The 24,965-nt window shown below is 40.5% G+C and overlaps 1 protein-coding gene across 1 annotated transcript in view; it reads right to left on the bottom strand.

The window, feature by feature from the left end:
* SPAST (spastin) overlaps positions 1-24,965 on the bottom strand; it is a 121,541-nt gene that overhangs the window by 28,606 nt on the left and 67,970 nt on the right. Inside the window, exons 6-10 of the mRNA XM_011936038.1 lie at positions 15,899-16,086; positions 14,889-15,022; positions 14,519-14,612; positions 4,903-4,977; positions 3,447-3,518 (exon numbers count right to left, since the gene is read on the bottom strand). Coding sequence (XP_011791428.1) covers positions 3,447-3,518; positions 4,903-4,977; positions 14,519-14,612; positions 14,889-15,022; positions 15,899-16,086 — 563 coding nt within the window. The remainder of the gene's footprint in view (positions 1-3,446; positions 3,519-4,902; positions 4,978-14,518; positions 14,613-14,888; positions 15,023-15,898; positions 16,087-24,965) is intronic.

The raw sequence follows: 24,965 nt of genomic DNA on the forward strand, positions 1-24,965 counted from the left end.
TCATGCCTATAATCCAGCACTTTGAGAGGTACTTGTGGGCGGATCACGAGGTCAGGAGATTGAGACCATCCTGGCCGACATGGTGAAACCCCATCTCTACTAAAATACAAAAATTAGCCAGGTGTGGTGGCTGTAGTCCCAGCTACTCGGCAGGCTAAGGCAGGGGAAATTGCTTGAACCCAGGAGGCAGAGGCTGCAGTGAGCCAAGATCACGCCACTGCACTCCAGCCTGGCGATGAGCAAGACTCCATCTCAAAACAAAAAAAAGGAAAGAATGGTTGCTGTAATATTTTTAATGAAAGACCACACTTACTGGAGCTCAAATCCTAGTTTCCCACTTCCTGGTTATGAGATCCTGAGCAGATCACTGAATTTCTCTGTAATTCTCTACTTAATAAAATAGAGGTATGAGAATAGTATCTATACCTCATATGATTATTCCACAAATATTTATTCGTACCTACTCACTGCCAACTGAAAATGGAAGTGAAGAACACATGGTGATAATCTCTGCCTGCATGGAGACCATCTTCTAGTGGAGGTGACAGTGATATCAGATACAATTAAAATAATCCTATCAATGAATACGAATTTCAACTCCAATGAGTATGACAAATGAGGTGCAAGTGGTGCTAGGAGAATAATAAGGGGGAATGGTTTGGAGGGTCAGGGAAGGTTGTAACATTTCCACTGGTATCTGAAGAATAAGTACAAATTAACCAGGAAAAGATAGTGTTCCTGAGAAAGGAAACTCCATGAAGAGGAATCCCATGACAGGAAAAAGCATAACAATATTTGAAGAACTGTCTAAAGAAGAGGGAGTCTTAGCAAATAGACTTCAAAAACAATGGGTCTAACACCAAGGTTATTTCTGTCATAGTGATGGAGGGAGGCTACTTTAGTCCAATGCCATAACAACTATGGTCAACATGTCAAGTTTGCCTTTAACTCACAGCTCATTATACAACCTTACAAATAAGTTTCCCATACATGTCTAAAGGTACAGAGAGCATGCTGTTCATAGCAGCTAGACAATTCTGATCTCATGTCTGTTCCTAAGACATAGATCTGCTCTGGGTGTGCTGATAAAATCAAGTTTCTTTCTCTGCAAAACTATAGATAGCAAAGTTATCCTTTGAGACTCTCATGGAAAGAGGCTATTTGGATATCATGTAGTGACGACCTCTGGATTCACCTCTGGATTTTTTTTTTTTTTTTGAGACAGAGTCTTACTCAGTTACCCAGGCTGGAGTGCAGTGGTGCCATCTCGGCTCACTGCAACCTCCGCCTCCTGGGTTCAAGTGATTCTCGTGTCTCAGCCTCCCGAATAGCTGGGATTACAGGCGTGTGCCACCAAGCCTGGCTAATTTTTGTATTTTTAGTAGAGATGGGGTTTCGCAATGTTGGCTGGGCTGGTTTTGAACTCCTGACCTCAGGTACCTGCCCACCTCAGCCTCCCAAGTGCTGGTATTACAGGCGTGAGCCACTGCGCCTGGCCTCACCTCTGGATTTTGGTGCAACAAATGCCAACACTTCAAACTTTTACAGGTAACATGTTCTTTCATCAGAGATTCACATTTCAGTTTAAGTATTTTTGCCAAAACACTTCCAACCATAAAAGTTCGTTTTGTTTTGTTTTTGAGACGTGGTCTTGCTCTGACGCCCAGGTTGGAATGCATTGGCATGATCGTGGCTCACTGCAGCCTCAACTTCCTCGACTCAAGGGATTCTCCCACCTCAGCCTCCTGAGTCGCTGGGACCACAGGTATTCACTAGCATGTCCAGCTAAATTTTTTATTTTTTGTAGAGATGGGGGTCTCACTATGTTGCCCAGGGTGGTATCGAACTCCTGGCCTCAAGCAATCCTCCTGCCTCAGTCTCCCAAAGTACTGGGATTACAGGAGTGAGCCACCATGACCCCCTTGTTTTGTTTCTTTGAGACAGGGTCTCACACTGTCACTCAGACTGGAGTGCAGTGGCATGATCACAGTTCACTGCAGCCTCAAACTCTCAGGCTCAAGAGATCCTCTCACCTCAGCTTCCCGAGTAGCGGGACTATAGGTGCATGCCACTATGCCTGGCTAAACTTATTTATTTTTTGTAGAGATGGGGTTTCACCATGTTGCCCAGGCTGGTCTCAAACTTCTGGGTTCAGGTGATCTTCCTGCCTCGGCCTCCCAAAATGCTAGGATTACAGGCATGGGCCACTGTGCCCGGTCAATCATAAAGGTTTTGATAAAGGCAAACAGAGACTAAGGTATCACTGGGAAGAGGAGGGGGCAACCAAGAGAAAGGGAGAGACGGAGAAAGACAAAGCAGTGTAAGGTTTGACAGAAACTACTTCATAGTTTTGCAGTGCACCAGTTATATTTACACACTAGTTCTGCACACCAGACAAATTACTCTTTTTAAGCACTGTAATTATGCTTGCCCTACTCCAAAACTAGACTGAGCACTTGTTTGAATAATACTATAGGGTCAGTGGAGGGTGAATGGAAAAAGAAAACTAAATTATAAACAATCAAAACAAAACAGGGAAAATCTACTGGCCAGGTGTGGTGGCTCACATGTATAATTCCAGCACTTTGGGAGTCCGAGGCAGGAGGATTGCTTAAGCACAGGATTTCGAAAGTAGCCTGGCAACATAGCGAGACCCTGTCTCTATTAAAAAAAAAAAAATTAAAAAATTAAAACAGGGAAAATCTTGTGTCATATTTTAGATCAGAATCAGAAGGCCAGAAATACTCAGTTTATGCCATCAGATCTGTGTTCATATCTGGTGGCTCCTTGAGATAAAATCCACTTTACTTGAAGCTTAAGTGGAAAGTGACAGTATTTGTTAATGGGTTGAACTGTGTTCTCCAAAAACGTGTTGAAGTCCTATCCCTAGTACCTATGAATGTGACCTTATTTGGACATAGAATTGCTGCTGATGACAAACTTAAACTGAGATCATTAGGGTGGGCCCTAATCCACAGAGGAAATCTGGACACAGAGACAAATACAGGGAGAATGCCACATGAAGATAAAGACAGAGATGAGAGGGATGCATCTACAAGCCAAGGAATGCAAAAGATTGCCAGAAAGCCACCAGAAGCTAGGAGGGAGACACGCAACATACACTTTCCCTCATAGCCCTCAGGAGGAAGCAACCCTGCCAACATTTTGACTGATCTTGGACTTCTACCTTCCACAACTGTGAGACAATAAATGGCTGATGTTTAAGCCAGCAAGTTTACGGTATTACAAGGCCCCAGTAAACTAATACAGTATTCACAACACAAATGTACATAACTTTCTACTCTGAAGATTGATATTCATCGTATGTAAATAATAGATACAAAACTCCTAGAAAAATATTTTCATGAAATATTATTACTGTCTATAATTAACAGTAACATTTGGACAGTAACTTAAAATATGACAATATTGGAAACAGCACTCACATATTTTGAAGTTAAACTTGCAGCACTTATATTAAAGAAGGTTGCATTCGATTCTGCAGCTACTGCTTTAGCCTTTAAAAATCACAAGAGCAAATATGAAATTAGTTCAATATATTACATTTAAAAGATAACCATATTTACTGATTTAAGTACTAGAAAAGATTCTCTAAAACTAAGCTATGAGGCCGGGTGTGGTGGCTCATGCCTGTAATCCCAGCACTTTGGGAGGCCAAGGCAGGCGCATCACTTGAGGCCAAGAGTTTGAGACCAGCCTGGCCAACATGGTGAAACCCCATCTCTAATAAAAATACAAATATTAGTCAGGTGTGGTGGCACACGCCTGTAATCCCAGCTACTCGGGAGGCTGACATAGCAGAATTGCTTGAACCCAGGAGGAAGAGATGGTAGTGAGCCGAGATCACATCACTGCACTCCAGCTGGGGTGATACAGCAAGACTCTTGTCTAAAAAAAAATTAATAAAAAATAAAAATAAAACTGTAAGGTATAATACAATCCCCAATACATGGCAATCAATGTGTTCCTTTCTCAGTAATATGGACAGGTTACAGGAAGAGCTGTGCTTCTTTCTATTCTCCTCCTGAGAGAGAATGAGTAGAGAGAGATTTAAAAAAAAGAGTGTTATTCTCCTCTCTTCTTAGATATACAAAGATAACTGCTTTGAGAAAGACAAACATCTAAGGAAAAGTTACTCTTTCCCTGTTTGTTTTTTCCACCCAGGAGGGCTATGCAGAGGAAAGAGGTATCCAGAGCCTGACAAAAACTTCTGGCAAAAGAATACTTAAAAAAAAAAAAAAAAAGGCTATAAAATACTGATTATTTAAATAAAGTTGTTATGATAGTAGAAGCAAGTATCAGGGGTTAGAAAGATACTCAATATAGTAAGGTAAGCTCTTCCAAAGTAAAAATTTTATTTAATTTACAAAAAATGACAATCACACTGTGAAATTTAACCAACCAAAAACACACTACTGAAGATAACATACATGGTTCTCCATCTACTTCTACATTGAAAAGTAGCTGAAAAACTTAAATGTGTATCAGCCACAGGCAATGGCTCACCCCTGTAATCCCATCACTTTGGGAGGCCCAGGTGGGAGGATTGCTTGAGGCCAGGAGTTCGAGACCAGCCTGGCCAACATGGCGAAATCCCGTCTCTGCCAAAAATACAAAACAGACAGGTGTGGTGGCGAGTGCCTGTAATCCCAGCTACTCGGGAGGCTGAGGCAGGAAAATCACTTGAACCCAGGAGGCAGAGGTTGCAGTGAGCCAAGATCACTCAAAAAACAAACAAACAAACAAACAAAAAAACCCCAAAAGTGTATAATAGCAAAAAGCAAGTCGTAAATAATAGGATCAGGGACAAGATAAAGTTTCTTTTTTTCATATTATCCCAAATATCTCAACAGAAAACTCAAATTTGAAGAGAACTCTTACCAGCATTGTCTTCCCATTCCCAGGTGGACCAAAGAGTAACAGTCCTCTGGCAGGAGCTCTAAGACCTGTGAACAACTTAAAAATACATACTTCAGTTTACAACTATGATTCTAGAGACACTTTAAGTACTCTTTGTCATCTAAAAAGCATCCTTTTTTCAGTAGCATCCTCCCAAACAGAGCTGCCACAGCTTTAAAGGAAACACATAATCATAAATTAGTGTAACAATTAAAAACAGCTTGGTGTGGTGGCTCACACCTGTAATCCCAGCACTTTAGGGGGCCAAGATGGGAGGATTACATGAGCCCAAGAGTTCAAGACCAACCTGGGCGACATAGGGAATCTCTGCTTCTACCAAAAAAAAAAAAAAAAAAAATTAGCTGGGTGTGCTGGATTGATTGCCTGTTCTCCCAGCTATTCAGGAGGCTGAGGTGGGAGGATCACTTGAGCTTGGGAGGCCAAGGGTGCAGTGAGCTTTGATCATGCCGCTGTACTCCAGCCTGGCTGACAAAGTGAGACCCTGTCTCAAAAAAAAGTAAAAAAAAAAAAAAAAAAATTAGCTGGGTGTGCTGGATTGATTGCCTGTTCTCCCAGCTATTCAGGAGGCTGAGGTGGGAAGATCACTTGAGCTTGGGAGGCCAAGGGTGCAGTGAGCTTTGATCATGCCACTGTACTCCAGCCTGGCTGACAAAGTGAGACCCTGTCTCAAAAAAAAGTAAAACAAAATGAAATAAAACCAACTCCTCGGTGGTAAAAATGAAAACAGATTGCTTAAACAAGAGAAATTGAACACAGGCATGTTTCTCTACTCAGAAATCCCCCCAAATAATACTAAATGAATAAAAAAGATATGAATCTTCCAAACAAAAACAGAAAAGGAGATTAACACGATGAATTCCCACAAAATGGAGAACTGATAAAGTGTGGTAAATCATTTAGCAGAGCTTAAAACCTAAATGCCTACTTGTGAAGGGATACCTAGATACAAGAAGCACGCTGACGTGAACAAAAATCCCGGGAAGGTTCAGGAACTGGATGTATCAGGCACCACAGCAAGCAGTAATAAGGCAGGGAGTCAAAAACAGGAAATGGCTCACGCCTGTAATCCCAGCACTTTGGGAGGCCAAGATGGGCGGATCACGAGGTCAGGAGATCAAGACCATCCTGGCTAACAAGGTGACACCCCGTCTCTACTAAAAATACAAACAAATTAGCCGGGCACCTGTGGTTAAAGCTACTCGGGAGGCTGAGGCAGGAGAATGGCGTGAACTCGGGAGGCGGAGCTCGTATTCAGCCAAGATCACGCCACTGCACTCCAGCCTGGGCAACAAGAGTGAAACTCCATCTCAAAAAATTAAAAAAAATAAAATAAAATAAATAGTGATTTTAGGTTTATAGAAAATTGAGCAGAAAGTACAGAGTTCCCATATAACCTCTCATTCCTTTCCAATTTCCCCTACTCTGAATATCTTGTATTAGCGTAGTACATTTGTTAGAACTAATGAAAAAATATTCATGTATTATTATTAAATGAAGTCCACAGTTTACATTAGGGGTCAGTCTTATGTTTTACATTCTGTGGGTTTTGACAAAGGTATAATGACATGTATCCACCATTGGATTATCATAAAGAACAGTTTCACTGCCTTAAAAATCCACTGTGCTCCAACTATTCGTCTCTCCCTGCCTTCCTTGGCAACCAATGATCTACTTATTGTTTCCATAGTTTTTCCTTTTCCAAAACATTATATAGTCAGAATCCTGTAATTTAGCCTCTTCAGATTGGCTTCTTTCATTTAGCAATATGCATTTATGGTTCCTCCATATATTTCTGTGGCTTGATATATCATTTGTTTTTATTGCTGAATACTACTCCATTACATGATGTTCCACAGTCTGTTTATCCATTCACCTTCTTATGGATGCCTTGGCTGCTTCCAAGTTTTGGCAACTATGAATAATGCTGCTAGAAATATTCATGTGCAGGTTTTTGATTGGATGTACATTTTAAACTTATTTGAGTAAATACTAAGGTGTAAGACTGCTGAACCATATGGTAAGAGTTTTGTAAGAAACCATCAAACTGTCTTTGGTTTTGTAAAAAACTGTCCAACTATCTTCGAAAATGGCTCTACCATTTTAGATTTCCATCAGCAATGAATTAAAATTTCTGCTGCTCCACATCCCTGCCAGAATTTGGTGTTGTGTTTTAGATTTTAGCCATTCTAATAGGGGTGGCAGGGTGTCTTGTTGTTGTTTTAATGTGCAATTTCCCTAATGACATGATGTTGAGCAGATATTCATATGCTTGTCGTCATCTATCTTCCTTTGTGGGTGTCTGTTCAGATATTTTGCCCATTTATTAACTGGGCTGTATATTTTCTTATTGTTGAGTTTTAAAAGTTCTTTGTATATTTTGGATACTGGTCCTTCATCAGGTAATGAATTTTGTAAAGTCTCCCACTCTGCTGTGTGTCTTTTCATTCTCCTAACAGCGTCTTACACAGAGCAGAAGTTTTAAATTTAAACAAAGTTCAACATACTGACTTTTTTTTCAAGGATCATGTTTTGGTATTGTACCTACGAAGTCACTGTCAAACCAAAAATTTTTCTCATATGTTATCCTAGATTTTTCTCTCATGTTATCCTCTAGAAGTTCAGTTCGCAAGTTACATTTAAGTCTATGATCCATTGAAGTTTATTTTTGTGAGAGTTGTCAGGTCTGTGTCTAAATCAACTTTTTTGCATGTGGATGTCCAGTTGTCCTATACCATTTGTTGAAAAGGCTATCTTTTCTCCACTGAATTGTCTTTGTCCCTTTGCCAAAGATCAGTTGACTTCATCTGTGTGGGTTGATTTCTAGGCTCTCTGTCCAGTTCTACTGATCTATTTGTCTATTCTTTTGCCAATGACATGCTGACTTGATTAATGTAGCTTTACAGTAAGTCTTGAAATTGGGTAGTTTCAGTACTCTGACTTTTTTCTTCTTCAATACTGTTGGCTGTTCTAGGTCTTTTGCCTTTTCATATAAACTTTAGTTTGTCAGTATCCACAAAATAACTGGCTGGATTTTTATTGGGACTGCACTGAATCAATATATGTACTTGGGAAGAACTGACATCGCAATAATATTTAGTCTCCCTGTCCATTTACATGGAATATCTCTCAATTTACTTAGATCTTTGATTTCTTTTATGAGTGCTATAATTCTTCTCATATAGACCTTCTACAACAAACTTTGTTAGAATTACACGTATTTCATTTTATTAGTGTTAATATGAATGGTATTGTGTTTTAATTTCAAATTCCAGTTGTAGCCGGGTGCGGTGGCTCACGCCTGTAATCCCAGCACTTTGGGAGGCTGAAGTGGGTGGATCACGAGGTCAGGAGATCGAGACCGTCCTGGCTAACACGGCGAAACCCCATCTCTATCTACTAACAAAAAATTAGCCGGGCATGGTAGCGGACGCCTGTAGTCCCAGCTGCTCTGGAGGCTGAGGCAGGAGAATGGCGCGAACCCGGGAGGCGGAGCTTGCAGTAAGCTGATATTGAGCCACTGCACTCCAGCCTGGGCAATAGAGCGAGACTCCGTCTCAAAAAAAAAAAAAAAAAAAAATTCCAGTTGTTCACTGCTTGTATATAAAAAAGCAACTGACTTTGTATATTAATTTTGAATTCTATACCTTGTCATAATCACTTATTAGTTCTAGGAGCTCTTTTTGTCGGTTCTTTGGGATTTTCTACATATGCAAACACGTTATCTGCAAACAAAGATATTCATCCATTTTTAAAAAAAAAATATATAGATGGGGTCTCACTACATTGCCCAGGCTGGTCTCGAACTCCTGAGCTCAAGTAATCTTCCTGTCTTGGCCTCTGAAAGTGCTGGGATTATAGGTGTGAGCCACCATGCCTATCCCTTAACTGTTTTTGACCTATAAAAACAGTAATTTCAGGCCGGGTGCAGTGGCTCATACCTGTAATCCCAGCACTTTGGGAGGCCAAGGCAGGTGGATCACCTGAGGTCAGGAGTTCAAGATCAGACTGGTCAACACAGCAAAACCCTGTCTCTACTAAAATTACAAAAATTAGCCAGGGGTGGTGGCGCATGCCTACAATCCCAGCTACTTGGGAGGCTGAGGCATGAGAATTGCTTGAACCTGGGAGGCAGAGGTTGCAGTGAGTCAAGATCATGTCAAGGTACTCCAGCCTGGGCAACAGAGTGGGACTCTGTCTCAAAACGAAACAAAAAAACAACACAAAACCTAGTAATTTCACATGGCTCAACCTAACGGAAAACAAAGTCCTCTCCTCCCACCCATTTTCTGGGACACCAATAGTCAAGCTTGTATTCTCCAAACAAGAGACCAGAAAATTCTTTTCTAGAGAAGCCAAATAACCCCAGAAAAAAAAGACTGACAGATATAGCCATTTGGAGAAACCTAAATAAACAGTAGGCTTGCTGCTTGATCATCCTGTGATTAATGGGCTCTCACTATCAACAATTTACTTACAGCATAGAGTCCTAATCAACTTTTTTATTGTTCCACGTAATATAAGTGGACAACCAGAATAACCAGACATTTGAGAGAAGCTTCCAATATGAAAGAGCTTAAGGCAAAAAGAAAAGAGGACAAATCTGGAAGAAACAGATAATAAAGTAAACAAAAGAAAACTTCACAAAAGCTCTCAGAGACAGAAAAGAAGACATCGCATCTATGAAATAAGAATAGGGCTGGGTACGGTGGCTCATGCCTGTAATCCCAGCACTTTGGGAGGCCAAAGTGGGTGGATCACCTGAGGTCAGGAGTTTGAAACCAGCCTGGCCAACATGGTGAAACTCCGTCTCTACTAAAAATACAAAAATTAGCCAGGCATGGTGGTGGTGGGCACCTGTAATCCCAGCTCCTTGGGAGGCTGAGGCAGGAGAATCACTCGAACCCAGGAGGTGAAGGGTGCAGTGAGCAGAGATCGCACCACTGCACTCCAGCCTGGGTGAGAAGAGTGAGACTTCTCCCCTGTCCCCCATAAAAAAAGAAAGAAATGTACAAGAGGGAAAAAGAAAATACAAAGAAAATGCATCAAGCACATCATTATAAAATGTCAGAAGAGTAGAATAAAGAGAAAATCCAAAAAGCTTTGGGAAATAGAAATAAGAAGTCCAATGCTATCCTGATTCCCGATCTTCTGTCTCTAATACAAAGCAACACCAGAAGCTAGAAGACAACAGATAATGCCTTCAAAATACTCAGGGAAAATAGTTTCCAACTTAAATCTTGACATCCAGTCAAATTATTAATAAGAGAAGATAGCAGAACAAAGATATTTTCAAAACTACAGCATCTCAAAAAATTCCCTCACACAAACCTTTTCTCAGTTACTGAAAGATATAGCCATCAAAATGAGAAAATAAATCATGAATGTGGAAAATATGGAATTTAAAAGACAGGAGATACATAAGAAAGAGGAAAAAAAGGAAAAGGAAATCATGATGGTAGTGAAGACAGATTAGAGAACAACCACTTTGAAAGAGGCATGGAAAGCATTTGGTCTGGAATGAAAAGAAGGTGGTTCCAGGAAAAAGTATTCCGGGAAAAAAAAAAAAAGACCTGAGTTAACAGGTTTTTAGATTGGTTTGGCCATGTGGAAATTAGACTGAAATGGAAAAGAATTATTATCAATCAATAAGATGAAAATGAAGCAAATGAAAAAATAACACAATTATTTAGGGGGAAAAAAGGCTGTACACGGAAAAAACAGTACACTACTTGGCTTGGTAATGAATAATTTTTTTTTTTTTTTTGAGACGGAGTCTCGCTCTGTCGCCCAAACTGGAGTGCAGTGGCTGGATCTCAGCTCACTGCAAGCTCCGCCTTTCGGGTTCACGCCATTCTCCTGCCTCAGCCTCCCAAGTAGCTGGGACTACAGGCGCCCGTCACCTCGCCCGGCTAGTTTTTTGTATATTTTTAGTAGAGACGGGGTTTCACCGTGTTAGCCAGGATGGTCTCGATCTCCTGACCTCGTGATCCGCCCGTCTCGGCCTCCCAAAGTGCTGGGATTACAGGCTTGAGCCACCGCGCCCGGCATGAGCAAGATTTAAAGCACTTGTTTTAAGTAATTCCGAGAGCAATCTATCTCAAGTGAGTATCTTTAGTATTATCTCCTTAAAACTAGTTTTAGATGACTAATTATGATTCTGTGTTTCTACAATGAAATAAAAATTCCAGTATACTCAAGAATGCCTGCCACTCACCTTCTTGATGTAACCTAACAATGTCTCTATTGTGGTCTATGCAAGCTTCCTACTATGGGGAATTAGGAATAAAGCTGATTTTTTGCACAATGGAGACGTGTTATGGGATAAGTCTTACCCATTCATAGACTTAACATGATTCATTTTGTGAGTCTATTGTGAAAAGCTGAGCTAGGACAATAATATTCCCATTCTTGGAAATCTGAACTAGAAGGAAAAAAAGTTCCATTTGGCAGGTGTGGTGATGTATAGACAAGTTTGTACCAGGATATAAACCTTGAGACCTGGCTCTACCACAGATCTTGCTCTTCCTTAGGTCTCAATTTACTAAGTTTACTAAGGTTTCTGCCCCTTCTGAGGTCAGGTTATTCAACTTTATTTGAAATAACCTGCAACTGGCATTTTTATATTATAGCTTCTTAATTGCATATTATGTCACTATCATGAAAATATGCCTAAATTCAAATTCACATGTTACTTACTATTTTAGATATGTTCTCTATAGACCTGGGTAAAGCAAAAGCTGAACGACTTCTTGCATAGCCTAAATATTCCCTTGGTATTACCTTCACAATTTTAGATATATTTTTCTACCCTAAAAAGCATGTCCCTTAATAAATACTAAAACCCCACATGTAAGAATTAGGTAGCAGCTATAGCACTAAAGAGGCAGTTCTAATCTTAGAAATGTATTTCTCAGGTCTACCACTTAACTAAAATCTTGAGCAAGTCATTTTAGCTCTTAGGACTAGTTTATTTATCAATGAATGGATCAGAAGACTGCTACGATCCTTTTCAGGTCTATAATTACGTAAATCCTCTTTGAGTGGGCTTTTTTTTTTTCTTCAATATTTGGTCTACAGCATTTACTAATCTTATATAACTCCAGCAAAATATTAGCTCAGTATGTAAGCTACGTTTCCCAAAGTGTGACCTGAGGTGCTACATGATATAAATCCAGTTCACACAACGACAAATGCTTTCTATTTTAATAATTATCTAATTATTTTACTGGGTATTAGCAAAAACCTAACTAGCATATCAAACCACTGATTTTATGTACATAGAATGAGTAATAAGTAAATTAGACTTGAAAAATATTCAGTAAGTTCTAGTACAGTTGGTACTCACTTACAAGTAATAAGCAGCATGAAGGCAGTATGTGAATGACTCAGACTATGGAAAAATTGAGACAGCCATAAAACCTTTGCACATTCATTTAATAATGCACCCAGCACAATGTGCCACACAACTTATTTCCACTAGATGTTATAGATAGGCCCGTAGATTTTAATGTTAATAGTGAAATAACTGTGACCCAGAAGTGAGTCTTCAGATTTATTTTTTTGCATTATTGGAACAGCACTAAATATACCATCTGTGAAATGGAAAAATTCAAAACAGTGCTAAGTATGGAAAGCCGCATATTTATCATCAACTGCAAGATTACCTATCTTTCTTAATGAGTCATAAAGTATGGGATGCAAGATTAGGTTCCTACCCATCATTTAATGGCTCTATCTACTTTGATGACTTAATATCCTTAAAAGTAATTCTTTTAAAAATTGTTCTTCAGGCCAGGCGCAGTGGCTCCTGTCTATAATCTCAGCACTTTGAGAGGCCTGGGTGGGCGGATCACCTGAGGCCAGGAGTTTGAGAACAGCCTGGCCAACATAGTAAAACCCTGTCTCTACTAAAAATACAAAAATTAGTTAGGTGTCGTGGTGCACGCCTGTAGTCCCAGCTACTCGGGAGGATGAGGCATGAGAATCACTTGAACCCCAAAGGCAGAGGTTGCAGTGAGCCGAGATCACACCACTGCACTCTAGCCTGGGTAATGAGCAAAACTCCATCTCGAAAAAAAGAGAATTATTCTACCTTAATTCCTCTTTCTCCAGTATCATTTCTCTCTTTCTAAAAATAATTTTTTAAAAGCTTCCCCATAAAGTACTTGTTTATTATCAGTCTCATGCTGGTATTTAGCCTTAGATGGAGTTTACCACACTCTTTGGGCTGCATTCCCAAGCAATCTAATTCTGGGAAAACTCGTTGTGTCAGGGGCCACTACCTGCCTGATTTTCTTCTCTTAATTTTATTTATTTTTATTTATTTATCTTTTAAATTATTTATTTATTTATTTTTTGAGACAGAGTCTTGCTCTGTCTCCAGGCTGGAGTGCAGTGGCACAATCTCGGCTCATGGGAAGCTCTGCCTCTCGGGTTCGAGTGATTCTCCTGTCTCAGCCTCCCAAAGTGCTGGGATTACAGGCTTGAACCATCACACCCAGCCTATTTTATTTTTGATATGGTGTCTTGCTTTATCTCCCAGGTTGGAGTGCAGTGGTGCCATCTCGGTTCACTGTAACCTCTGCCTCCTGGTTCAAACAATTCTCCTGCCTCAGCCTCCCCAGTAGTTGGGACTACAAGTGTGCACCACCACGCTAGGCTGATTTTTGTACCTTCTCTTAATTTTAAATCTCTCTCACCTTGATATCAAAATTTGGCCAGATGTAGTGGCTCACACTTGTGAGGCCAAAGTGGGTGGATAACTTGACGTCAGGTGTGAAAGATCAGCCTGACCAACATAGCAAAACCCCATCTCTATTAAAAATACAAAAATTAGCTGGGCGTAGTGGCACATGCCTGTAATCCCAGCTACTTGGGAGGCTGAGGCAGGAGAATCACTTGAATCCCAGGAGGCAGAGGTTGCAGTAAGCCAAGATCATGCCATTGCACTCCAGCCTGGGCAACACAGTGAGTGAGACTCCGTCTCCAAAACAAAACAAAATTATACCATACTACCCACTTTTCCTAAAAATATAAAAGGATTGGAAATTAGGAACTCATATCCATTTTCCTATTCTATAATAACTTCTCAACATCAATTGTTAATGTTTTGTCTTTTTTAAAACATTAAATCGGCTGGGCGCGGTGGCTCAAGCCTGTAATCCTAGCACTTTGGGAGGCCGAGACGGGTGGATCACAAGGTCAGGAGATCGAGACCATCCTGGCTAACACAGTGAAACCCCATCTCTACTAAAAATACAAAAAACTAGCCGGGCGAGGTGGCGGGCGCCTGTAGCCCCAGCTACTCTGGAGGCTGAGGCAGGAGAATGGCGTAAACCCAGGAGGCGGAGCTTGCAGTGAGCTGAGATCTGGCCACTGTACTCCAGCCTGGGTGACAGAGCGAGACTCTGTCTCAAAAAAAAAATAAAATAAAATAAAATAAAACAAAATAAAACATTAAATCTACTGTTACCCTATATGAATGAATTATTATAGTACAGCTCAAATATTTCTTTACTACTACTGTGGATTTGGTAACAGATGGTATTATAGAAAAATAATAATATAAAGTTCTTACCTCAGGCCTCAGAGAAGGAAGAATAACAATTTCTTGCAATGCTTGTTTTGCCAAGTCTTGACCAGCTATATCATCAAATTTAACAGCTGTTCCACTAAGAAACAAGACCTCAGTTAGTTCTACAATACAAACAGGACCCAGTTATTACAAGATGAAGCCTAAGCCCTATGACATATAGTTATTTTTATGTTAACTGTTAAACTACAGTTAAATCAGTAAAGCAATGGTTTCTACATTGATAATTGAAAACTATCATAAAAATTAAGTATGTAAACCAGACAAGGTATTTATTATCTATTTAATTCCTGACATGTTTTCTAAGTAAAATTAAAACATAAAAACTATAAAACATTTAGATGGCAAAACTTACTTGTCCACAATTTCATTCATTATAAGGTTAGCAAGATTGCTGTCCACATTCCTAAAATTCTTCAAGTCTTTTTTCTTACGAGCAGCAGTTGTAGGGGTAGAAGGTTTATTTGTCCTATTTGTTTTTGGAGTGCCCTTAAAGGATACAGAATTTTAATGTGAAAATACAACGTAACATTTACACTTTTCATAAATAACCTTAAAGTTCACAGAATTCAAGCTTTAAAAATAGGAAAAAGAGTATAAAAATCCAGAAATTGTATATTTACCTGAAGGTAAAACTCTATTCACCAGATAACTATATTTGGCATTAAGTCAGTTATAGAGGATTTTATCCAGAGATTTAATTTTTACAAAATAAAAACAAATTTTGACCCTTGTTAGAATCATGACAAAACTCTAGGTATGTTACTGCTATAAAACATTTACATAGATTGAAATAATTTAAAAAATAAATTTAAAATGAAATATACAGCATTATATAAAACAGACTGGGTAAGCAAAACTTGGTATTAAATGTCTAATGAGCTCCAAAAACAGTTTTAGAGCAAGTTGCTCTGTGGATTTTAAAAAATATTAACTTTGACTGGGTGCGGTGGCTCACGCCTGTAATCCCAGCACTTTGGGAGGCTGAGGTGGGTGGATCACCTGAAGTCGGGAGTTCAAGACCAGCCTGACCAACATGGAGAAACCCCGTGTCTACTAAAAATACAAAATTGGCCAGACATGGTGGCGCATGCCTACAATTCCAGCTACTTGGGAGGCTGAGAATCGCCTGAACCTGGGAGGCAGAGGTTGCAATGAGCTGAGATCGCACCATCGTACTCCAGCCTGGGCAACAAGTCTCAAAAAAAAAAAAAAAAAAAAAATTAACTTTATGGAAGCTTATCCATTCTCTAAAGTATTACAAAGGTATTACAAAGTACTTATAATCAACTTGAGCAAGCATAGTATCTTAAAAATTTTTATATTTGCAAAAACACAGCAATTAAAGTTACTGTCCCAGAATACCTTATGAGCCGTAGGAGCAGGACCAGGTCCCTGTTTCACTCCAGAAACCATGGATAAACCACTGTAACTAGGTGCTCTATGGTGGCCTGAAAGGCCTGCAGATCCAGTTTTCATAATTGTTTTTGAACGAGGCAGTGAATTACTAGTGTGTGTTAAGGGGTCTTTTCTTTTTGGAACAGCTCCACTTTCTGACAAGGAAAAAGTAAAACCATTGTGATTAGAAAATTGTAGCTGAACATAAAGACAAGCAAACATTTGTAAAACCAAGGTAATATTTTTTAAATTCAAACATATTTTAAAATAAGATTTCAATGAGAACACGTACCAGGGTCTTCATAGAGGTGGTCACTAGGTTGATAAGAATATGGTTATTTGTTTTTTTTCTCCCTAACGTATATTCTAATTTTCTCTCTTTTTGAAACCTGTGGCCCGGGCTGGACTGCAGTGGCATGATCACAGCTCACTGCGGCCTTAATCTTCCTGGGCTCAAGAGATCCATCCTCCCACTTCAAACTCCCAAGTACCTGGGACAACAATTGTGCACCACCAGACCGGGCTAATTAAAAAAAATTTTTTGTAGAAACAGGGTCTCACTATGTTGCCTAGGCTGGTCTTGAACTCCTGGGCTCAGGCAATCCTCCCACCTTAGCCTCCCAAAGTGCTGGGATTATAGGAGTGAGCCACTCCTATATAAAAAAAGGCACAGTGAGACACTGTGCCTGTCCCTATTCTAGTTTTCTTATTAAAAACAGTATTTGTGCCTGTAATCCCAGCTACTTGGGAGGCTAAGGCAGGAGAATGACTTGAACCAGGGGCCAGAGGCTGCGGTGAGCCGAAATCATGCCACTGCACTCCAGCCTGGCAACAAAGACTCTGCCTCAAAACAAAACAAAACAAAACACAAAGAAAACAAAAAACAGTATTTGTAAGAAGAAGAAACTACTTCATTTTGGGGAACAGGAAGATGATATAAAAAGGTTACGAAGTGCCAGGCGCAGTGGCTCACGCCTGTAATCCCAGCACTCTGGGAGACCGAGGTAGGTGGATCACCTGAGGTCTGTAGTTCAAGACCAGGCTGGCCAACATGGTGAAACCCCGTCTCTACCAAAAATACAAAAATTTAGCCAGACGTGGTAGCAGATGCCTGTAATCCCAGCTACTCGGGAGGCTGACGCAGGAGAATCGCTTAAACTCGGGAGGCGGAGGTTGTAGTAAGCCAAGATTGCATCACTGCACTCCAGCCTGGGTGACAGTGAAACTCCGTCTCAAAAAAAAAAAAAAGTTATGAAGCAAATAAAGCTCTCAAATAAGAAACAAACTATAATAAAGGCATTAGGGATAGGATGTAGAGAGGGAAAAAAGTAGCACTTGACTACTTTGATTCCAAACTATTATAACTATAAATACTATGAAAGTCTGTTCCCACTAAGAGGGTCTTAAAAACTAATTAATTTTAGACCAGGTGCAGTGAGTGGCTCACGCCTGTAATCCCAGCATTTTGGGAGGCTGAGGCGGGCAGCTCACCTGAGGTTAGGAGTTCAAGACCAGCCTGGCCAACATGGTGAAACCCCTCTTCACTAAAAATACAAAAATTAGCTGGGCATGGTGGCACATCCCTGTAGTTCCAGCTACCCAGGAGGCTGAGGCAGAAAAACTGGTTGCAGTGAGCCCTGATCGCACCACTAGCACACCAGCTGGGTGATTGAGAGGGATTCTATCTCAAAAGAAAATAATAATAATCATCAATTTTAATTGAAAGAGCATAAAGATGGGCTTTTACATATGCCAAGTATTATATGTACTGTAAATATGTAAATGAATATTTATAGAACATCTCCGATTAAGTTGAAAAGGTTATTTGTCCAGTGTTGCTATACTATATATATTACAGTTTGTAAAACTTTAAATCTCACCACTCCTAAATAATATTTTTATATACTACATAACAAACATCAGTGTTTACTTACAATGTTTACTGTGAAGACAAATATATATATATTTTTTAATGTTTTAAAATAATTTCAATTTTTATTGTAGATTCAGGGGGTACATGTGCAGATTTATTACCTGGGTATATTGCATAATGCTGAGGTAACCCCACAGTGGGTTTTTTTTTTTTTTATTATACTTTAAGTTCTAGGGTACATGTGCATAATGTGCAGGTTTGTTACATATGTATACTTGTGCCATGTTGGTGGCACCCATCAACTCGTCAGCACCCACCAATTCATCATTTATATCAGGTATAACTCCCCAATGCAATCCCTCCCCCCTCCCGTGAAGACAAATATTAAGTCAGTCAGCAAATTAGAGTGGCCAAAAAAAAGACAAAAGCCTCAATTTTACTTTTGTAATCAAATCTCTTAATATGGTTTAAGAAAACAAAGACTCTAAACTAGTATAGGAAATCAGCTTATTTATTTAGACAACCAGTTTACTTTTACTGCAAGTTAACTATTATAAAATCAGAAAGCATAAATAAAATTCAAGTTAAAAAAAAAAAAAACCCACATTGGGCTGGGCATGGTGGCTCACGCCTATAATCTCAGAACTTTCGGAGGCCAAGGCGGGCGGATCACGAGGTCAGGAGTTTGAGACAAGCCTGACCAACATGGTGAAACCCCGTCTCTACTAAAAATACAAAAATTAGCCGGGCGTGGTGGCATGCACCTGTAATCCCAGCTACTCAGGAGGCTGAGGCAGGAGAATTGCTTAAACCCAGGAGGCAGAGGTTGCAGTGAGCCAAGATCGCATCACTGCACTCCAGCCTGGGCAACAGAGTGAGACTCCATCTCAGAAAAAAAAACAAAAAAAAAAAGCCACATTCAGGATACCTTAAAACGAGGTTCTAGAATAAATAAGACCTACCAGTTGATGGTGCAATAGGGTGACAATAGTCAATAATAACAAGGCCAAGAGTGGTGGCTCATGCCTGTAATCCTAGCGCTTTGGGAGGCTGAGGCAGGTGGATCACCTGAGGTCAGGAGTTGGAGACCACCCTGGCCAACATAGTGAAACCATGTCTCCACTAAAAATACAAAAATCAGCCAGACATGGTGGTGCATGCCTGTAATCCCAGCTACTCAGGAGGCTGAGGCAGGAGAATCACTTGAACCTGGGAGGTGGAGGCTCCTTCAAAAAAAAAAAAAAAATACTACTACTACTACTAACTTAATTATACATTTTAAAATAAATATATGTGTATATGTTAAAAATATATAGTTCTGAGATTTTATATATAGACATTTCCACAAGGAACAATTATGAGAACAACAGCAGACTCTAACAGAAGTAACAAATGTCTGTTGGAAATGAGGTATGTCCAAAATGTTGAGGGGAGAAAAGTGACCTGTCACATAAAAATGAGGATATTTCAGACACTGGAAAGACTAAGAGTTTAACCACAGATATTCATTAAAAGAACTACTAACGGACATCTTCTAGATAAAAAGAAAATTAAACAGAGAAAGGAGTATATAGCTATAATAGAAAGTTAGAGAACAAAAAAAAGATCAGAAAACCTGTGGGGAAGAAAAACTCAAAAAGGAAAAAATATCATTAATATATAACACTTGGCTTTGGGGTAAACAATATTTTGCTAAATCATAATGTTAGCTATGGTTTTTTGATATTACTAAAAATAACTATATGTACATAGTTATATATACATATTTTGATAAAACTAAAAAGAACTATATGTATATATAACTAAATATGTATAGGGGCGGGGTGCAGTGGCTCATGCCTATAATCCCAGCACTTTGGGAGGCTGAGGCGGGTGGATCACCTGAAGTTAGGAGTTCGACACCAGCCAGGCCAACATGGTGAAACACCATCTCTACTAAAAATACAAAAACAACCTGATCATGGTGGCACACGCCTGTAATTCCAGCTACTGGGGAGGCTGAGACAGGAAAATCGCTTTAACCCAGGAGGCAGAGGTTGCAGTGAGCCGAAATCGTGCCACTGCACTCCAGCCTGGGCAACAGAGCCACTCAGTCTCAAAAAACTAAATAAAAATTTATTGAGGTATAATCTGCAATGAATTACATCCATTTAAAGTATACCAGCGGCTGGGCATGGTGGCTCAGGCCTATAATGCCAGCACTGTGGGAGGCCAAGGCGGGTGGATTGAGGTCAGGAGATCGAGACAATCTCGGGCCAGCATGGTGAAACTCCATCTCTACTAAGAATACAAAAATTAGCTGGGTATGATGGTGTGCACCTGTAGTCCCAGCTACTCAGGAGGCTGAGGCAGAAGAATGGGTTGAACCCAGGAGACGGAGGTTTCAGTAAGCCAAGATTGCGCCACTGCACTCCACCCTGGGCAATAGAGCGAGACTCCGTCTCAAAAAAAAAAAAAAAAAAAACACACAAGCTATACCAGCCAGGCACAGTGGCTCACACCTATAATCCCAGCACTTTGGGAGTCTGAGGCGGGAGAAATGCTTGAGCCCAGGAGTTTGAGACCAGACTGGCCAATATGGTGAAACCTCATCTCTACAAAAAATAAAAAAATTAGCTGGGCACACTCATGCCCACCTGTAGTCCCAGCTAATTTCAGCTATACTCCAGCCTGGGAGATATAGTGAGACTCTATCTCAAAAAATAAATATATAAATAAAGTATACAATTTGATGAGTTTGTAAAGATGTATACAACTGTGATATAGCCATTAAAATCAAAGCACAAAATGTTTCCATCATAGATAGTAAGAGAAAAAATGGCAAAAAGAGTTAAAACATTGTATATAAAACCAAACTAGAGGTGAAGGTTGCTACATGAGAGTTATCAATTTAGTAATTTCTACAGAGCTGGGTTCAAAGTCACTGAATCCTTCTTTTGCTATCTCTAATCTGCTGTTGAGGCTGTCTTTAAATTTTTAGTTTCAGTAACTATACTTTTCAACTGTAGAATATTATTTTTATATCATCTGCTTAGATTTTTCATTTGATAACTGATGCCATATTTTCTTTCAATTCTTTAAACACATTATAATAGCTGCTGTGAAGTCTTTGTCTGCTAAATCCAACATCTGGGCCCACTCATAGTTTCTACTGATTGCTTTTTTCCTTGAGTAAGGGTTATACTTTACTTTTTCTTTGCCTGTCTTGTAATTTTGAGTTGAAAATTGGACAATGTATAATAGATAACACATTGTAGTAATAAGCAGACTTTGGTATGACTATTTCCCAAGAGAGGTAAAAGAACTCATCCAAGTAAAACATCACAGAATGTTCCAGAAGTGAGTGACACTAATAAACCATTAATAGGTCTGAATGAGATCTACTTGGACTCACTATGTATTAAACACCAATGCCGTGTAAATTAGCTATAAAGTCAATATGCCCTTCCAACCAGAAAACAGAAAAGAACAGATTATGGGTTGAGTATCCCTTATCCGAAATGGTTGAGACCAGAACTGTTTATGGTTTTTAAATTTTTTTGGATTTTGCAATGTTTGCATTTTACCTACTGGTTCAGCATCCTTAACCCAAAAATCGAAAATGCAGAATACTCCAATGAGTATTTCCTTTAAGCATCATGTCAGCGCTCAAAAAGTTTTGGATTTTTGGCTAGGCGCAATGGCTCATGATTGTAATCCCAACATTTTGGGAGGCCAAGATGGGTGGATCACTTGAGGTCAGGAGTTTGAGACCAGCCTGACCAACATGGTGAAACCTCATCTCTACTAAAATACAAAAAATTACTTGGGTGTGGTGGCAGGTGCCTGGAATCCCAGCTACTCGGGAGGCTGAGGTGGGAGAATCGCTCGAACCCACGGGGATGGGGTTGGGGGAGGGTGCGGAGACTGCTGTGAGCTGAGACTGTGCCACAGCACTCCAGCCTGAGTGACAGAGGAAGACTCCGTCTCAAAAAAAAAAAAAATGTTTTGAATTTTAGAGCATTTCGGATTTCAGGTTTCATATTAGGGATATTCAACTTTGTACTAGGGATATGAAACAAGACAAAGTTCAATTTTTTTCAAGCAGGTCCCAGGAAGAGAATGTTACTTAGAGGGTGGGGCGGGGCACGCAGTGGGAAAACATGATGGGGTCTAGCATGTGAAATGAAGTAAAAGAATCAAGATAACAAGGAAAGGAAAGACAGACCAACACTTCAGGGCTGGAGAATTTTTGCTATTTATCCTAGTAGAACTACTGGGATTGCAAATACATATTTTAGAAACTTAACTATATATATGTGATGGATTCTTCCATTTCTTTGTTTTTTTCAGTAAGTGCCTTCTGAAAATGTCAGCCCTTCACAGCCATGCTAAAAGAAACAGGCAAAATACTTATATCGATATTTGAAACGGCATTTTAAATCAGACATAGGAAGGAATGGGAAGAGGAAAACTGCCACTGACTATACTATAAGACCAAACCAACATGAGAAGTCCTTAGGGGAGACGTGAAGCCACAAGGGAAAGAGTTGATGAACAATTATTTCTTCTGTCCATAGAAATCCTTTTACTCTATCTCTTCTCCATTAAAACCTTAGAAGTTTTGACTGGGCACAGTGGCTCATGCCTGTTATGCCAGCACTTTGGGAGGCCGAGGCGGGCGGATCACGAGGTCAGGAGATCGAGACCATCCTGGCTAACACGGTGAAACCCCATCTCTACTAAAAATACAAACAAATTAGCCGGGCATGGTGGTGGGCACCTGTAGTCCCAGCTACTCGGGAGGCTGAGGCAGGAGAATGGCGTGAACCCGGGAGGCGGAACTTGCAGTGAGCTGAGATCGCGCCACTGCACTACAGCCTGGGCGAATGAGCAAGACTCTATCTCAAAAACAACAAAACAAAACAAAACAAAAACACCTTAGAAGTTTTGTATTACATATGAATAAAGAAGGCAGAGTTCCAAGAAGGAAGAATAGGAACAGCTGCAGTCTATAGCCCCAGCGTGAGCAACGCAGAAGACAGGTGATTTCTGCATTTCCAACTGATGTACTACTGGGTTCGCCTCACTGGGGCTTGTTGGACAGTGTGTACAGCCCACGGACTGTGAGCCGAAGCAAGGCGAGGCATCGCCTCACCCAGGAAACACAAGGGGTTGGGGAATTCCCTCTCCTAGCCAAGGGAAGCCGTGACAGATGGTACCTGAAAAATCAGGACACTCCCACCCTAATACTATGCTTTTCCAGTGGTCTTAGCAAACGGCACATGAGGATATTATATCCTGCGACTGGCTCAGAGGGTACCACACCCACAGAGCCTCGCTCACTGCTAGCACAGCAGTCTGAGATCGAACTGCAAGGCGGCAGCGAGGCTGGCGGAGGGGCATCCACCATTGCTGAGGCTTGAGTGGGTAAACAAAGCAGCCAGGAAGCTCAAACTGAGTGGAGTCCACCGCAGCTCAAGGAGGCCTGCCTGCCTCTGTAGACTCCACCTCTTGGGGCAGGGCATAGCTGAACAAAAGGCAGCAGAAACTTCTGCAGATTTAAAGGTCACTGTCTGACAGCTCTGAAGAGAGTAGTGAGTTCTCCTAGCACAGAGTCTGAGATCTGAGAATGGACAGACTGCCTCCTCAAGTGGGTCCCTAACCCCGAGTAGCCTAACTGGGAGACACCTCCCCATAGGCGCTGACTGACACTTCATACAGCCGGGTGCCCCTCTGAAACGAAGCTTCCAGTGGAAGGATCAGGCAGCAACATTTGCCGTTCTGCAGCCTCTGCTGGTGATACCCAGGCAAACAGGGTCTGGAGTGGACCTCCAGCAAACTCCAAAAGATCTGCAGCTGAGGGTCCTATTAGGACATCCACACCAAAATCCCATCTGTAAGTCACCATCATCAAACACCAAAGGTAAATAAAACAACAAAGATGGGGAGAAACCAGAGCAGAAAAGCTGAAAATTCTAAAAATCAGAGCACCTCTTCTCCTCCAAAGGAATGCAGCTCCTTACCAGCAACGGAACAAAGCTGGACAGAGAATGACTCTGATGAGTTGAGAGACGCCTTCAGACGACTGGTAATAACAAACTTCTCTGAGCTAAAGGAGGATGTTTGAACCCATTGCAAAGAAGCTAAAAACCTTGAAAAAAGGTTAGATGAATGGCTAACTAGAATAAACAGTGTAGAAAAGTCCTTAAATGACCTGATGGAGCTGAAAACCATGACATGAGAATTACATGATGCATGCACAAGCTTCAGTAGTTGATTTGATCAAGTGGAAGAAAGGGTATCAGTTATTGAAGATCAAATTAATGAAATGAAGCAAGAAGAGAAGTTTAGAGAAAAAAGAGTAAAAAGAAATGAACAAAGCCTCCAAGAAATACGGGACTATGTGAAAAGACCAAATCTACGTCTTATTGGTGTACCTGAAAGTGACGAGGAGAATGGAACCAAGTTGGAAAACACTCTTCAGGATATTATCCAGAAGAACTTCCCTAACCTAGCACGGCAGGCCAACATTCAAATTCAGGAACTACAGAGAACGCCACAAAGATACTCCTTGAGAAGAGCAACTCCAAGACACATAATTGTCAGATTCACCAAAGCTGAAATGAAGGAAACAATGTTAAGGGCAGCCAGAGAGAAAGGTCAGGTTATCCGCAAAGGGAAGCCCATCAGACTAACAACGGATCTCTCAGCAGAAACTCTACAAGCCAGAAGAAAGTGGGGGCCAATATTCCACATTCTTATTTCAACCCAGAATTTCACATCCAGCCAAACTAAGCTTCGAAAGTGAAGGAGAAATAAAATCCTTTACAGACAAGCAAGTGCTGAGAGATTCTGTCACCACCAGGCCTGCCTTACAAGAGCTCCTGAAGGAAGCACTAACCATGGAAAGGAAAAACCGGTACCAGTCACCACAAAAACATGCCAAATTGTAAAGACCATTGATGCTAGGAAAAAACTGCATCAACTAATGAACAAAATAACCAGCTAACATCAAAATGACAGGATCAAATTCACACATAACAATATTAACCTTAAATATAAATGGGCTAAATGCCGCAATTAACAGACACAGACTGGCAAATTCGATAAAGAGTCAAGACCCGGCCGGGCGCGGTGGCTCAAGCCTGTAATCTCAGCACTTTGGGAGGCCGAGACGGG

This window comes from Colobus angolensis, unplaced genomic scaffold, assembly GCF_000951035.1.
Source record: "Colobus angolensis palliatus isolate OR3802 unplaced genomic scaffold, Cang.pa_1.0 Scaffold15, whole genome shotgun sequence".
NCBI lineage: Eukaryota > Metazoa > Chordata > Mammalia > Primates > Cercopithecidae > Colobus > Colobus angolensis.